The sequence below is a fragment of the Aythya fuligula genome, chromosome 2, assembly GCF_009819795.1.
Source record: "Aythya fuligula isolate bAytFul2 chromosome 2, bAytFul2.pri, whole genome shotgun sequence".
Classification (NCBI taxonomy): Eukaryota; Metazoa; Chordata; class Aves; order Anseriformes; family Anatidae; genus Aythya; species Aythya fuligula.
In genome coordinates this window covers 55,812,792-55,828,056 of record NC_045560.1, presented here as the reverse complement: position 1 = coordinate 55,828,056, position 15,265 = coordinate 55,812,792, and the positions used below count along the sequence as shown (strand labels likewise).

Here is a 15,265-nt window from a genome sequence, read left to right as displayed (position 1 = left end):
GAAGTTCTTATGCTGTCATTATCACTGCATTTTTGGAGCTTTTTTCAGTACTGTAGTAGGCAATATGTACCAGATATTGCCACTGTGTTGAGAACTCCTTCCTTTCCTCCGCTCAGGTAGAGGAGTAACTTGGCAGTTGAACGTTTTGTCTCGGTGGTATTTCTTGTTTTGGTTGTTCCTACTTTATAGAAAGAATGTGTTTACATTTAATTTATGTATATGCACAAGCTGTACGTATTCTGCACTTATCTTAGAGTTTCTAGGAAGGGGAAACAGGAAAGGAAACAGGAAAGGAAAGGAAGGGGGGTTAATGGGGGAAGGAAACATCTACATGTGAAGAATAGTAAGGTTTGCGATGGTTCTTCAGTCCCAGTATTTGTTCTTGGTTGCACCAAAAAACGTTTGGATTTATTTTGGGGTAAAATGGTGTTTACAAACTACATGAGCATCTTGTTCCCAGTTTTTCTTCTTATGGTTGAGGAGCTAAGTGGTGTACTAGATATTTGTATATAGCATCTCTGAGAAAATGCAAAAGCTTCAGGACACAGACATACCATTTGCATTTCTTGTGGAAAGTATATATGGACAGACAGAAGAAAAGTGTAACATAGTTTTCCCTGTCCTGCTTGGAAGGTCAGAGTTGCCATCTGTAGGTTTAAATTTGTTTCCTACTGCAGCATAAAGGAAGGTAACAATTTATACTGGTTATTACTGAGGTGCTAGTGAATCAAATAACAGAAATGAAGGAATAGTAATTAGAATATCAGAGTAAGTAGGCACCAAGAATGCACAAAACCTAATTAGATAATAAATATCTGTTTCATAATTTTGACATGTTGTATTGCAGCCTGGGAGGGTAGCGGGTGGGGAGAAGCTTGTTTTTATATTATTAGGTGACAGTTAACCTTGTGACATTTAAAAAATGGAAAGAGATCCAAATCACTATATAGCTATAAATCTGACTTTAAGCTTTTGAAGAAATGAAGGAAAGAATAATTAAATACCTAGAAGTAAATAAATAAAAAGTGAAGTAAAATGCAGCACACGTCTATCAACAGTTTATTGTTCAGGATTAACCTGATATTCTCTTCTGATGAAGTGCAGTACTTCTTTCTCAGACAGGAAAAACACAATAGATCCAGTGTGTCAAATGCCAATAAAATATTTGATACGCTATAATGATGAAAATTATTACGTGAACCAAGGAAGATGAGGTTTGAATGAGGAATTGCAAAGTGAGTTGTGAGCTGGCAAATGGAATTGCCTTATGGGTTATACTGAAGAGTTAGCAGCTGGCTGAGAGATTAGAGTTGCTCAGAGATCAGTGCCAGAGGGGATCCTGTTTAATGCTTTGACCTTTGCTCAAAATTAGGAATATACTATTGAAATTTGCTGATGATACAGATTCAGCCTAGAAAAATAACCAAAGATTTGGATGGCACCATGAAAGTTAATAGTGCAGAATAATGCTGTTGAGAATGATAACAAGAATCTCTGTGTAAAGCTGGAGTTTGTTGGTTGGAGATGACTGTGAAGAGAAGGATGGGAACGTACTGAAGAGAGTTACTATACTGAGCAATCTTAGGGTGAATTTATGCCACCATTTTGATGTATTCAGGAAAATGCTGTATCTCAAGCAAAGTATTTTCAACAGAGATATGAAAATATTAATCAACACTGAAACCACAAAACATTGGTAAGACCTCCAGAATACCAATATGATCACAAGTGCAGGGGAGGGGGTGACTACAAAGAAGATAACTAGAAAATCTATTTTCCAACAGGAGACTTGTCTTCATAAAAGTATGGACTGAATGAACTATTGCTCTCTACACTAAGTCATCAATAGTACATCTCAAAGAGGAATAAAAGCTTTTTAAGACAGGCCAATGTTACCAATAAATAAATAAATCCCATCACAAACAAAATAGCATCTGTATATTCTTTATGGACAGATTTTTGGATGGAAATTAAGTAAAATTAAACCATGCGTGAAAGAAAGAAATTCTAGACCTGCCTTCCAGAAGGACCCTGAGAGCAAGAAAGTTCTCAAAATGTAGTTGGTAAGGCTTTATAAGTGTCAGTACTTAAAATACAGTTGTCCATACTAGGAAGCGACAGATCCCATTGACTAGGAATTTCAAGTTCTCTGTGCTGTGCTTGCTTCTAACTTCAGAGCCTGGTTAAGGACAGAAGTGTGGTTTTGAAGTAAATTTTTCATGTAAGCATAGCCTTATTCCTAAAAGAAAGAATGGAATTGTCTAGAAATATATTTTTTTATATTAATGAACTGTACATATGGCTTGGATTAGTTTTTCAGAGTATATGCTGAACGTTAAGCAAAAGGTAAATATACTACATGAATAAATATACTCAAATAATTTTCTTTTTTAAATACAAATTTCTTTTTTCTTACATTTTTTGTAGGTTTTATGTTCTGGTTCCCTAAAATTTCTTCCACTAACTCCACTACAATGGGGAAGGACAGATAGGTGGCAGATCACAATATGTCAGTTTGTTAATGTACTTAATAGAAAAGAAATTTTATAGTTCTGTCTGATAAAACAAGCTAGCAGAAAATTGGGGGTTAAGGAAATCATTCAAAGTTACAGTTAGGTAGCACTGATATTATATCACTTTTTTTATTTTTAACTACATTATGTTTAGTTTATGGGAAAAGCAAATAAAAATAATAAATAAATAAATGGATACAGATGAGGCTAGTTCAACCATCATAGAGGAAGTATAAAATTAGCATTGGGAAGTTTGCTGAAGATCTGTTTTTATGTTCTGATATGCTCCACTGAATGATAGAGAAATATCTTTTTCATATATCACTATATTAATTCATTTACCTCACTGCTGTAGTCAATAATGGAGTATTTTTACTAGCTATGCTACAATAAATGTAAGTTATATAGCACTAAAAAGTGAAACAGTTCACTGGCATTATATGTGAGATTTTGTATAAATAGCTGGCCAAATTCACATAGAAAAATGTTTAGTATGGTCATTGGAAAAAAAATAACTTTTGAAGTAATGTGTTAAAAATGTAAATGAAGAAGAAAATAGATTGAAAGCAGTTATTTTGAAAGACTGGAAAAAATCAAGAAACTATATTCAAATTTAGGAACTTTTCTAGTTGTTTATATCTTTCAATAAAAGTTCAATAAGATTATTTTTGAAGTGTCACTGGTCTGTTTTCCCTACTCATGTACCCACCAGCTATGAATTCATGGAAATGTTTAGTGATTTGGATGTTTAGAAATGTGCCATTATGTGCTGCTGTTCTGTAGTGTTGAGAGCACAACTTGAAGCTATCACTTACTAGCTGAATTACAGTAATCAACTCCATCTGTGCATTTAGACTACCACAGTTACAAAACTGAATTCACTTAAACCTTGTAGAAAACATAATTTATTGAACTGTGATAACTGTCTCAGGTAGGTTTACTGTATTTTAATATGAAAGCAAAATTTTAAATTGCTTTGTTTCTTACTTCAGATGAGCATTTCTTTAAGTGCTATTTTTTAACGAAACTAGTAGATTCTGATTTTTTTTGAAAAAGAATAAATGGCTAGCCTTGAATACCACAGGCTGATATAGGACATAAGCCATGGTGGTGTGTGTTCTGAAGTACTTCTGGCATGCATAAAGCCAACAATCCTTTATAAGGATGAATACACAACATCCAAGTCTCAAATGCATATTGTCATGTAGGTTCTTTTTGGTAGCTGTCCTGCATATCAATGCTATCAAGTGGAACTTGAGGAGACAGGAAACTCTAAGTTTACAGAGCGTGCACTAGATACTTTGAGTCTCCTTAAATTGCTACGTAAGGAAGGAAAAGCTGTCCTTGGATGTTATTTAATAATGTGTTGTTAACATGATGAATATGATGAACTGCAGATCCTAAAGACAAACATCCTTAATTTGTAATGCATTTCTGAAACTTTTTTTTGTTTGTCTAATGAGCAGTTTCCTAACTTTTATTTCCAATGTTTTCATGAAAAATACAGTTCATAAAATAGATTTGGCTAACTCAACATGAAAGCAAAACTCCTTAATTTCTTGATTTTTAAAAAATGCAGAACCTATACTGAGTCTGACTCTAGCCAATTTAATAAAGGAGAAAAAGTCTTTGAAATTATATTGCACAGATGTCTCAAAGAAAAGAGATTTAATTGTTTCAAAGGTGAAAATACATGGTAACTCCTTTTTTTTTTTTTTTTAACTATCTGAGGTCAAACTCATGTCTCTGAAATTACATTTAGATAATATTTGAAAAGATAAATATATGTTCTGCTATGACATAGAATATCTGGCATCCCACTTCTTCTGCATTCCTCCCACTCCCCAGCAACAGCATAGCTAGAGAAGAAAAACAGATGGGTAGGATAAAACAGCAACGTTTGCCACAAATCCCTATAAAGAAAAACCTATTGAATTTTTTATAATGCAGCCTATACCACCTTGTTTGTTTTAATAATGCAACATTAGTAATTTCCGTCCTAGCCAGCAATCTGCCTTCACTTTATCCCATTGCTGACAACAGAAGGATAAATAGCAACTCACTGGCATTCTTTCTTTTACTTTCAGTCACGGGACTGGAGTCCATGAGGCATGACACCACCTGCATAGCAGAAAGCAGCGTGGCTTGTGATATTCTTTTTGTTTTTGACAGCTAAGTACCAGTCATACTTAGTTTAGAACCCTAATTTATTAAGTGAAAACACTCCACTTTTATTCCCCCTTTTTTTCCTGTTTGTAAAGGGGCTTCATCAGAGCCTGATAATTAATTGTGCAACTTTGTTTTTGGATACAAATTATGTTACTCTGAAAGAAATAACAAGGATTAATTGCTAAGCAAGGACAAGATATACTGCTTGGGCAGCTCTGAATTTAGCTGCATGTAAATCTTGACACTCGTTTAGTTTTCTCTCTATCTTTGCATCTCATCCTGACAGGTGCGTGCCCAATCACTGTGAACATGGTGGCAAATGCACCCAGACGTGGGACAGCTTCAAGTGCACTTGCGATGGAACTGGATACAGTGGCGCCACTTGTCATAACTGTAAGCCGTCTTGCAATTTCAAAATCATAATTGAGTATGGAAGACCCTGGTGTCTTTTGAGATATAAAGTTTGTCATCTTATCTGCTTGCTAAAGATTATCAACCTTTTTAAGAAAAAGTTGATTTAAGCAGGCTCTGCCTTTTCTATGTAGGGCTGTATTTATATAGTATTTTTCTGTATCACGCAAGGATCCAAAGCACATTGACCAAGTACATTGTCAGTGATTGCACTCTACACTTTGAAATGGACACAGTGAATGTGCCCTCAGCTTTTGGGGAGAGCTGCTGACCACTGCTAGAGAAATATTGGTTCAGGTTGCTAATCCTGAGGCTTTGTTTACATACTGATTTGTGACCATTCTATATTTAAATTATTCTTTTGTCTTGCAAATAAAAATATTTCCTATGAGCTCCACCTATCCTTCAATATTAAAGCAAAGAAAAATGACAAAAATATACAGCTGCTCTTTTTACAGATTCTGAAGTGTGTATGCAGAGCCTCCCATGTGTCTTCTGTTCCTTCCATCATACACTAAAAACAGGGTTTTTATCTACAAAGTGTATTTTAAAATATCTGGAAAATGCAGAAAATATATCAAGTCCTTCCTTTTTTCCTCTTTTTCTTTAGCAAACTGTCTCTTAATATTGAGGAGATAATAAAGATTGAACAGTTGAAAAGTTAAATTTGATGTTGGGTTTTATGTAGATATAAATTAATATAATCTAATTACAACTATATAAAATGTTACAAATGCAATTGCAGTATTATTGAATTCATAATCAAAATGACAATGAGAAAAATGGTGACAATTCATAGTCTGAATATACATATGTATTAATCAAGTCCTTCATGGTATGGCTACTATGCTAGTAAAACTGAGAGTTAAGTGGCAAATGAGTGTTTATTAATGGGAAATATATGAAGCACCAATGTGTGTGTAAGAAATTTCATGGGCAGCCCTTTTTCCACCGAGTGGGTGTGCATAGCAGTGCTTACCTCTTCTCTTAAGAAAGGAGACACAGAATTTAGAATGAAGTAGGATTTTGGTGAAACAAAGAAAAAGTAATTTTTTTTAAAGTATAATATTTTTAGAACTTTTTCTGCTCTAGTATAGACACCTAGAAAAATATGCTTCCTGTCCATATGATATGCTATGAAGGTGTTTAACTGGAGAAATGCAGGGATGGAAGCTCAGTTAATTAAGTACATTTTATCTAGCAAGCCTCAGAAAATATGTATAATTTGTCAGAGGAAAATGTGTTGTGCAGGATCCAAAAGCCTGACAGAGGCAAGATTCCTGCAGCTGCATGCATTCCCAGCAGGCACATCATGCACATGCAAGTGCATGGCTGGCTGCACAGATAATATGCAAAACATTTACAGAAATACTGCACCAGTGTCCTTATCCCTTTCCCTTTTTTGGCTGATCAGTGGCTTGGCTCAGACAGTCTGCCTAGTAGCTGTTCCTGGGTCCCAGTCTCCCCAGTTACTGATGCCTGGACCGTGAATAGACTGGCAAGGTATTATTTGGGCTCTTCCTTCTGCCATTGTCTCTTCACTCCTTTGTGAGTGTGTAGATGACTTAAGATATAATCTAACATAGTCCAGCTTTCCTTCTTGAGTCCCAAAGAGAAGCAACAAGGACACATAGGTGACGTAACTTTTCTTAAATCAGTCACTAAAAAGGAAAGGACTAATAAACCAATGATGTGTAAACAGTTCTCTTAACAGGATTTTCACCTGCCTGTTATGGATGAACAATGCAATAAGGCAAGTAAAAGGCACTGCTGGACTGCAGTATTGAAAGGGGGATTTGGAGTCTACTGTTCTGTTTTTAACTATAGGATGAGTTATGTGATATAGGATAAGTATATGGGATTACGGTGTCCAGGTCATTTAGAGATGTTTAGAAATTTACATTTTAATTCAGATGAACTTTCTAACATAGATGCCTAAGCTTTTGTTTTGATTAATTTTTATCTTAAAAAAGAGAAGTTTTTATCAGTGCTACAATTTTAGAAGTCTTTTTTTTTTTTTTTTTTTTTTTTTTTTTTTTACTATTTAAAAAAATGTTGAGCAGAAAGTTATTTACTCAGTGGATGTTCTGTGAGAATGTGTGAGGTCTTGTGCTGTTCTGGAGTCTGGAATTGAATGGTTCCAAAATCGGTGAAAATCAAAAATTAGTGTTGAGGTATAAGCTGAGATAACCTTACCTCTGCCTTTACTGAGCAGGCAATACTTACCAGGATTTACAAGATGTTACAACTCTGTTTACAGTATTAATTATCTCTGCAAATAAAGAGGGGATCTATTGAAACTTGCTAAAGGTTGTGGTTATCCTGTCCTAAGGTATGGGGCTTCAACTCTGCTGCAGTGATACTGACCCCATCTGTCCTTTCCTACTTCTGCAGTGTGAATATGTACTTGAACACGCTTGGTGTGCTACCTTTCAGCTCCTTATGAAATTTCTGATGTTTGTGACAATAGTACAAAAGAGATGCTGGAGGAGGAACAAAGTTGGAATGATAACTGGTGTAATATAAAAATAACTGGAAGCAATTTTAAACAGGATTATGAGTTGTATGAAAAGGCTATAAAGTTTAGCAGATGTCGTGATTCTATGGAGAAGAAAATTGTTTAAGTACAGGCACTTTCAGTATCATTTATCTTAAATATAAGATTGTTACAAAGCAAGTGGTTTTGTGTTCTACTGTAAAATGTTTTTCTCAGTGTTTACAATGTTTGTGCTGGTGATGTAACAGGGCATTTCTTAAAGAGGCTAGAGTCAAGGCTATACTAGTGTGTATCTTAGCTCTGTAACTTATGATTTTCATGAGTTTGAGTTTTGCTGAACTTAAAGGAACAAGTTCTGTGTTACCGAAGGCTTTTGTCAGTGAATTTTGCTTTGGTCAGGGAATTTCAACACTTTCCTAAGCTTTTGACCTGAAACAAGGCAAAGCTTTACAGCCTTGACTGAATTTCAGATTAGTGTGTTAGGTTTCTTTTGAAGTTGAAACTCAGACAAAATCAAGAGATGATGTCCTTGAAGTGAAACAGAGAAAAATGTTTGCATGAAACCCTTGTGAATCAAAATGGCCTTGTTTCACGTAGGTCTGGTCATAATATATTTATAGCATGATAGTGAAAACAATAGTTAGTTCAGAGAGGTGAAGTATGTATTCTGGAGATGAGAACAGTGTAAACTACAAAACAGAAATAGTTATTTCAGATTTATTTGAAATTAACAATTTTGAGGGGAGGCGTATGGGTTGAGATAAGGATAATTTAATTAAAGAGAAAAAGATAAAATCAAACAAAGACCACAGAGAAGCAGAAGGAAGAAAAAAAATCTCTACTTCCCATCAACAAGCAATGTTCTTCCGTGTCCTGGGAAGCAGGGCCTCAATATGTGCAGCAGTTGTTTGGGAGGGCAGATATCTTCATAACAGGAGACCCTCCTTCTCCTTCCCCTTTCCCACCTTTTATTGCTCAGTGTGACATCATATGGTATGGAATATCCCTTTGATCGATTTAGGTCAGCTGCCCTGGTGATGGTCCCTCCCTGTCTCTTGCTCACCCCCGGCCTCCTGACTGTGTGGGGTTTGGAGGGAGTCCTGGTGCTGTGCCAGCACTGCTCAGCAGTAGACACAAAACTGGTGTGATTACAGTGCTGTTCTAGCTACAAGTGCAGAGCACAGCATTGTATGGGCTGCTGCATGGAAAGTAAACTCCATCCCAGCCAGACCCTGTAGAGTCCCAAAAGCTTAATGGTGAATTAACCAATAATATTGGAAAGTTGTGTATTTCATTGCATAGGAAACACCCTAGAAATCTGCCATATTGTTTTTTTCATAACATTCTCAGTGCCCAGGGGAATACTGTGGCCTTGCAAATACCAAGCTATAAAACCAACTTTATCATTAGATAAAACAGAAAGGTAAATTAATACTTAAGCATTAAATTTTTTGAGATTTTTTTTAATACTTAAAAATCATTATTTACAGGTGTTAAAGGGTTTAAAATTGTTTTAAAAATTATTAAGATTATAATTAACATTAAGCATAATCCTTATCAGCTTTATTGTATGAGCTAAATTTTAATCTCTGACTAACCTTTATAGCCTACTGAAGGCTGCCCTGCCATGCACATTTCTTAGAGACACATTTTTCAAGAGTCTATTGGTAAGTGGTTCCTGGAGCCATTGAGAATAGGAGCTTATTTTCTTCATTGCTTCTCATCTCCATTGTGTTGTTCAGATAACATCACTCTGCTGCACCTTGCACAAACTATACATACAGCTTTAGGCTCTAAGGTGCTTTCTTAAAACAAAATGGTATAAATTTACAAATGCATATCAGCACAAATAGTAATTATTCAAACTTCTTTCTCTCAGATTTTTAATGTGCAGCATGTTTTCACTTAACTCTACATATGAAAGAAACACAATAAAGGATTTAGGAAAAATCTAGCAGAACCTATAAAAATAATTTAACTATATTTGTCTTCTCCTAATTATTTCCAATAGCAAAGTCCAATTTGTTCTCAAAGGATTAATCTTAATTATGTTCATATTTACTCATATGAGACAAGCTATATTCTTTCTAAATTTCACTTTCAAACAAAAAAATGCCCTTATTTTTACTTGTGTATGTCCACCTTTCCTTTGAGAATATCTCATGGGAAAGGGTTTGCTTATAAATCTTCAGTTATTCCACTGGGGGCACTAACCTCAAGCTTGCCATCAGTTATCTGTTAGACCTGTAAAAGCAATAGGTGATATTTAGTCTTAGATAATCACATCACTAGAGGCAGAGAAATTACACCGGAATACAGAGAGTACAACTCTATTGAGAACATACACAAATTTTTATATTTTTAGAGTAGAATTCTGCTGCAAGGTTGTGGGGATTTGTTTTGTTTTGTTTGTTTGTTTTTGTTGTTGTTTGTTTGTTTTGTTTTTTGTTTTCCAGAATGAGTATTTGTAACAATGTGGTGAGTTGTTTGTTGTTTGTTTTTTTTTTGTTTTTTTTTTTGTCCTAGTTTCAACATAACAGATCCTGACCCCTGCATTCCCTGGCTCTGTCTCCTCATAGCTTCTCATGAATGTTACCATATATTTCGGAATGTATTCCAGAGTTTACTAGGGAGTAAAGCACTGATCTTCCCTTTAGATTAATACATTAGGTGTAACTGAAAGTCTAATGAGCATTGATTATTTGTTTTCCTAGGAATATTCACTTTCTCCCTAAAATGAAATTCTTCATTAATAAGTAGTGTGTTAGTATCTAGAAATAAAACTTGAGCAAGAAACTTCTATACTAACACACATTGTAGAGGCAGTGATAATTTTGATTCTTAATTCTTTCTAAAATCAGTAATCAGAAAACCAAATATAATCTGCATAAGCTGTAATGATTGGACTTACAGCAAGACTTCTGTTGATTACTTGGCTATAAATGATTTTCTTGTATTTCCAGAAAGGAGGAAACAACTGAAGCATTTGACTTTTTACATTCAGAGTCTAGAGAAGAAAAGATGTCATTATAGAGTTTGTTTTTATTTCTCTAGAGCATTTTGGGAAGTAGTCCATAGCAAAAAGAGCAAATACATAATTCGTCAAAGATATGCATTTTGAATCTTCAGGAAAAAAATAAATAAATAAAAGTACAGATGCATAGTCATCACGAACAAGTATGACTTTCCACCCCAGTAAAAACTGGGCGAGTTCTGAGAATAAAATTGAGATCATAAAAAGTAACTAACAGATTTGTTAGAGAACTAAATTTTTTATTTTATTTTATTTTTTAAGAAATGGCAATGGGCTTGCAGTTTCACAGACAGATTAATGCATTATGTGATCAATAATGAGAGTTCTCTTTACAATTCACTAATTACAGAAACATTTAATAGAGGGAAGAGAAAAATCTGCGAAACAACAGAAAAATCTTTCAAAGAAAATCAACTGCTGCAATTAATAACAAGCAACACTTACTGAACTTGTTCAATTTGATCTGAGTGAGATAGGACAGACCATCCACTAATAGTAAGGTTGCTTATGATCTCATGAGTCAAGTTTTATAACCATGAACAACACATAAATGCACTATCAGGAGAGAAGGTATATGCAACTGAAGTGCCTCCAGAACACAGCAAAATAATCCACTAATCCAAATGTGGAGGGTCATTAATGACCAAAAAAAAAAAACACCAAACTCTGAAGTTTGTAACATCTGCCAAGATGAAAGTGGTATTTATTTTTTCCCTTAGTAATTTCCCCCTAGAACTTCTACTACAGAATTGACCCTTGCTAGAACTAACAGAACCTCGGTTTAAGAACAAACAAAAAACTTAAACTGAAGAAAAATACTTTAATATCTTTACAATTATCCAGAAGTATAATAAACTAAATGTGGAGAAGACAGTCATTTGATAGTAAATGCTACCAGCTGGAGACTACATCTTTCTCATTTGAGCTTTGAAAAAGGCTTTGGAAGAGATTTGGGTTTGATATCAATAAGGGTTGATGTTGATAGAAACTAGGAAACTAGTTATGTGTTTCTAAACAATATACAACCTTCAAAATTAAGGCCAGAATAGTTTCCATGGCCTGTTTGTAAAATCTAACTCTCTGTTACAGCTCTGCCTTAAGAAAGAAAAATCAAATGAAAACATATCCAAGAATACAAAATTGGACTGAAAACTACATTAAGATGACGTTCCTATCCTGCTTCTTAAGAACTCCCCTGATTATTGGAGAAGTAAATTTAAAAAAACAAACAAACAAACAAAAAAAACTTTCCAAAAGAGCTGCTGCAGTGGAGGTTCAACAGTTTCTTAAGAACAGATGAAGTTTCTCAGAAAAGAAGCGGTAGGGGATGTCCTGTCTAGCTGGGAAATAATAATAAAAAATAAATAAATCATCTGTTTGCATCCGAGATACTTAGAGACTCTGAATTTGTGACCTAGGATAAGCAAAGTAGATTTAGGGAGGTAAATGCTATGTTCAGGCTCAGCAGTGTGTGCATGTGGATGTGTATCTGAACAATGCTAATCTTGGAGCAGTAGTTGAAAATGGGAGATAGTATTTCTGAAATCTTTAGAGTCTTTTGTCTCTCCTGCTCTTAGTATTCTCTAAGAAAGCACTTTCAACAGCTGATTGTTCTCAGCTGGTGAGATTGGTGTCAATTTATTCTCCTTTCTCACACTCTGTATCTGAAGTAATCAAATGTTCAAATCTGATACATGCTCTGCAGAACATCATTTCTAGCATGTCTGTCTCTTTGCTGTTGAGAATAGAGATTCTCAAAGCTCGTTTATACAGAAACTATTTTGTTCACAGAAGTTTATTAGAAGGGTTGTATAATCAATATGTTAACTTCTAAAGCAGCTAATCTTTTTCCAATAACACTTTTCAAAGGAAATATCATAGTTTATAGTAGTCTGTGTGGATTCATCTCCTATTATTTATTACATGTTTTCAAGGGATTTAACATAATGCCTTTCTTGCTCTTCTAGGGATGCAGACTTATTGAATTATATGTTTTTAATTTAAAAAGATAAACTTAAATGAAGGTGAAGTTGTTTGGTTTAATCTTAGGCTTTAGAATTGGAGAATCATTTACAGTGGAGAAGATGTTCAAGATCCTCAAGTCCAGCCATCAACCTGACTTATCAAGTTCCACCATTAAACCACCTCCCTTATTGCCACATCCACACATCTCTTAAATACCCCCAGGCAAGGGGATTCCACCATTTCTCTGGGTAGCCTGTTCCAATACTTGACCACCCTTTCTGGGAAGAAATTGTTGCTAATGTCAAATCTAAACTTCCAATGGTACATCCTAAGAACACTTCCTTGCATTCTGTCACTTCTCACCCAATAAAAGAGACTGACACCCTCCCTATTGCAACGTCCTGTAAGGAAGTTGTGGGCAGTGATGAGGCCTCTCCTCCTCCTCTACAAACTAAACAACCTCAATTGCCTCAGTCACTCTTCATAATCCTCGTTTTCTAGTTGCTTCAACAGCTTTGTTGCCATTCTCTGCACATGCTCAAGGAACTGAATGTCCTTTTACTGAGGGGCTCCAAACTGAACACGATATTCAAGGAGCAGTCTTGCCAGTGCTACATCCAAGGGTCTGGATGAGCCTTGTCACTTCCCTCATCCTGCTGGCCACGCTATTTCTGACTCAGTCTAGGCTAGTGCCTTCTTGGCCACCTGGGCACACTAATGGCTTGTGTCCAGCTGGCAGCACCCTCAGGTCCTTTTCTGCTGGCAAATTTCTAGCCACTCTTACCCAAGCCCATACTGATGCATGAGTTTGTTATGACCCAAGTGCAGCACCTAGCACTTAGCCTTGTCACATGTCATGTGATTGGATCTGGCCCATCAATTTAGCCTATCCAGATTCCTTTGTAAACCCTTCCTACCCTTAAGTAGATCAATAGTTTTACTTAACTGGGTATCATCTACAAACTTAGTGAGGGTGGACTTGACCCTCTCATCCAGACCATTGAAAAAAATGTTAAACAAAATTAGCCCCATGACTGAACCCTGGGAATGCCACTGTTGACGTGCCACCAACTGGATTGAACTCTGTTCACTCCTTGAGCCCAGCAACCCAGCCTTCACTCAGAAAACTGTACATTTGTCCAAGCCATGAACAGACAGTGTTTTTTTTTCCAGGAAGATGCTGTGGGAAACAATGGAAGGATCAACTCTCTTGACCTGTTAGTAATACGTTGCCTAATGCAACCAAGAATACTGATAGCCTTCTTGGCACCACGGGCACATTGCAGTCTTTCATGTGAAATACATAAACCCCAAGTCAATGTATTTTTGAGCTGTGCCTCCAAAACCGGGAAAAGAAAAGCTTTTATAAAGTTAGGCTGCTTATGTATAGTTTTAAATTAGAGTCAAATGTTGTGATTTTTAAGCGAAACTACTATGTAAGGGAAATATGTTTGGGGCGCAGTGACAGTCTGAAATCAGAGTCTAATTCAGTGTTTTCAGTCCCTGAGTTCAAAGACCTAGTTTATGTGTTTAAAACTGACCAAGCAACTTGCCTGAATTTGAGAAAGTTTAGGTATTAGAGAAGTTTTTGCAGGTAGCTATAACCTGTGCTCTGTTGTTATTCAGAATGCAGAATCAAATATTATTTCCATGGGACAGTTAAGAGAGAACATGCAATTAAGAATAGATAACTTTAAAAAAGCTCGTGTATGCTATAAAATCAAAGCCAGGATTAATCACAGCCTAAAAAAGACTCAGCGTGTAAAGAATTCAAAATTAATTAGCTTTTTCTTAAACTTCTCCATTAAGACAGTATAGCATATTGCTTATTTTAACTTAACTGCAATAATAATAATAATAAAGGTGTTGATATTAAATTCTGATTGACAGCTGTTAGAAAGAAAAAAAAGGAAAAAAAAAAATGTTTTGAAGTCACTCCATAATTCTGGCTTTTTCAGACAGGTGAGAAAATGAAGTTAGTGCAAAGGTCAATTGTAGAGATGCTCTGTAGCTGAAGTAATGAGAATTTCTTCAGATATATCTGTAGTGGTTTTTTTATTATTATTTCTACGCATACATATTTTTTATATATAGCATTAAAAATAGACAAAAAAGAATACATTCTGTTTTTTTTTTTTTGTTTGTTTTCCATTAAAGAGGCAGTATATAACAACAGATAATCAGACATTATGTAGGTTTTGTACCATTTTTGTGTACATTTCTTAGGACAAAATGATTTGATAAATTCTATATTATTCATTTTTCCATAGGTAGAAGGCAGCATGATCAATCTGGTAGGACTACAGAATTAGAATTAGCATATTTAGATTCAGTCCTTTGTGTTAGCGCTTCCCAGTGATTTAATTTTGGGGCAAGTAATTTCTCTCTCCCACTTGTGTGTTTTCTCTTTTTTTTTTTCCTCATTTGCACCATAGGAAAAATGATGCTCTTTGTAAGTGCTTTAAGACTTATGAAAATCATTACAAGCAGAAGAGCTATTTGAAAAAATGAGAAGAAAGCTTGCAAAAAATCTCTTTTCATTCTAAAAGTTTAATGAAAAGATTTGGTCAATGTATAATCAGACCCTCATTTATCTCACAAACTGGAAACACACTAAATATTAGCAAACAAATGTTTTAATTCAAAAACTTATTTTGCAAAAGGCAGCTATTCAAG

The 15,265-nt window shown here is 35.1% G+C and overlaps 1 protein-coding gene across 1 annotated transcript in view; it reads left to right on the top strand.

Moving 5' to 3' along the window:
- Positions 1-15,265, top strand: part of CNTNAP2 (contactin associated protein 2) — a 1,149,595-nt gene that overhangs the window by 755,699 nt on the left and 378,631 nt on the right. Inside the window, 1 exon segment of the mRNA XM_032182107.1 lies at positions 4,969-5,075. Within this exon segment, the coding sequence (XP_032037998.1) occupies positions 4,969-5,075 (107 nt within the window).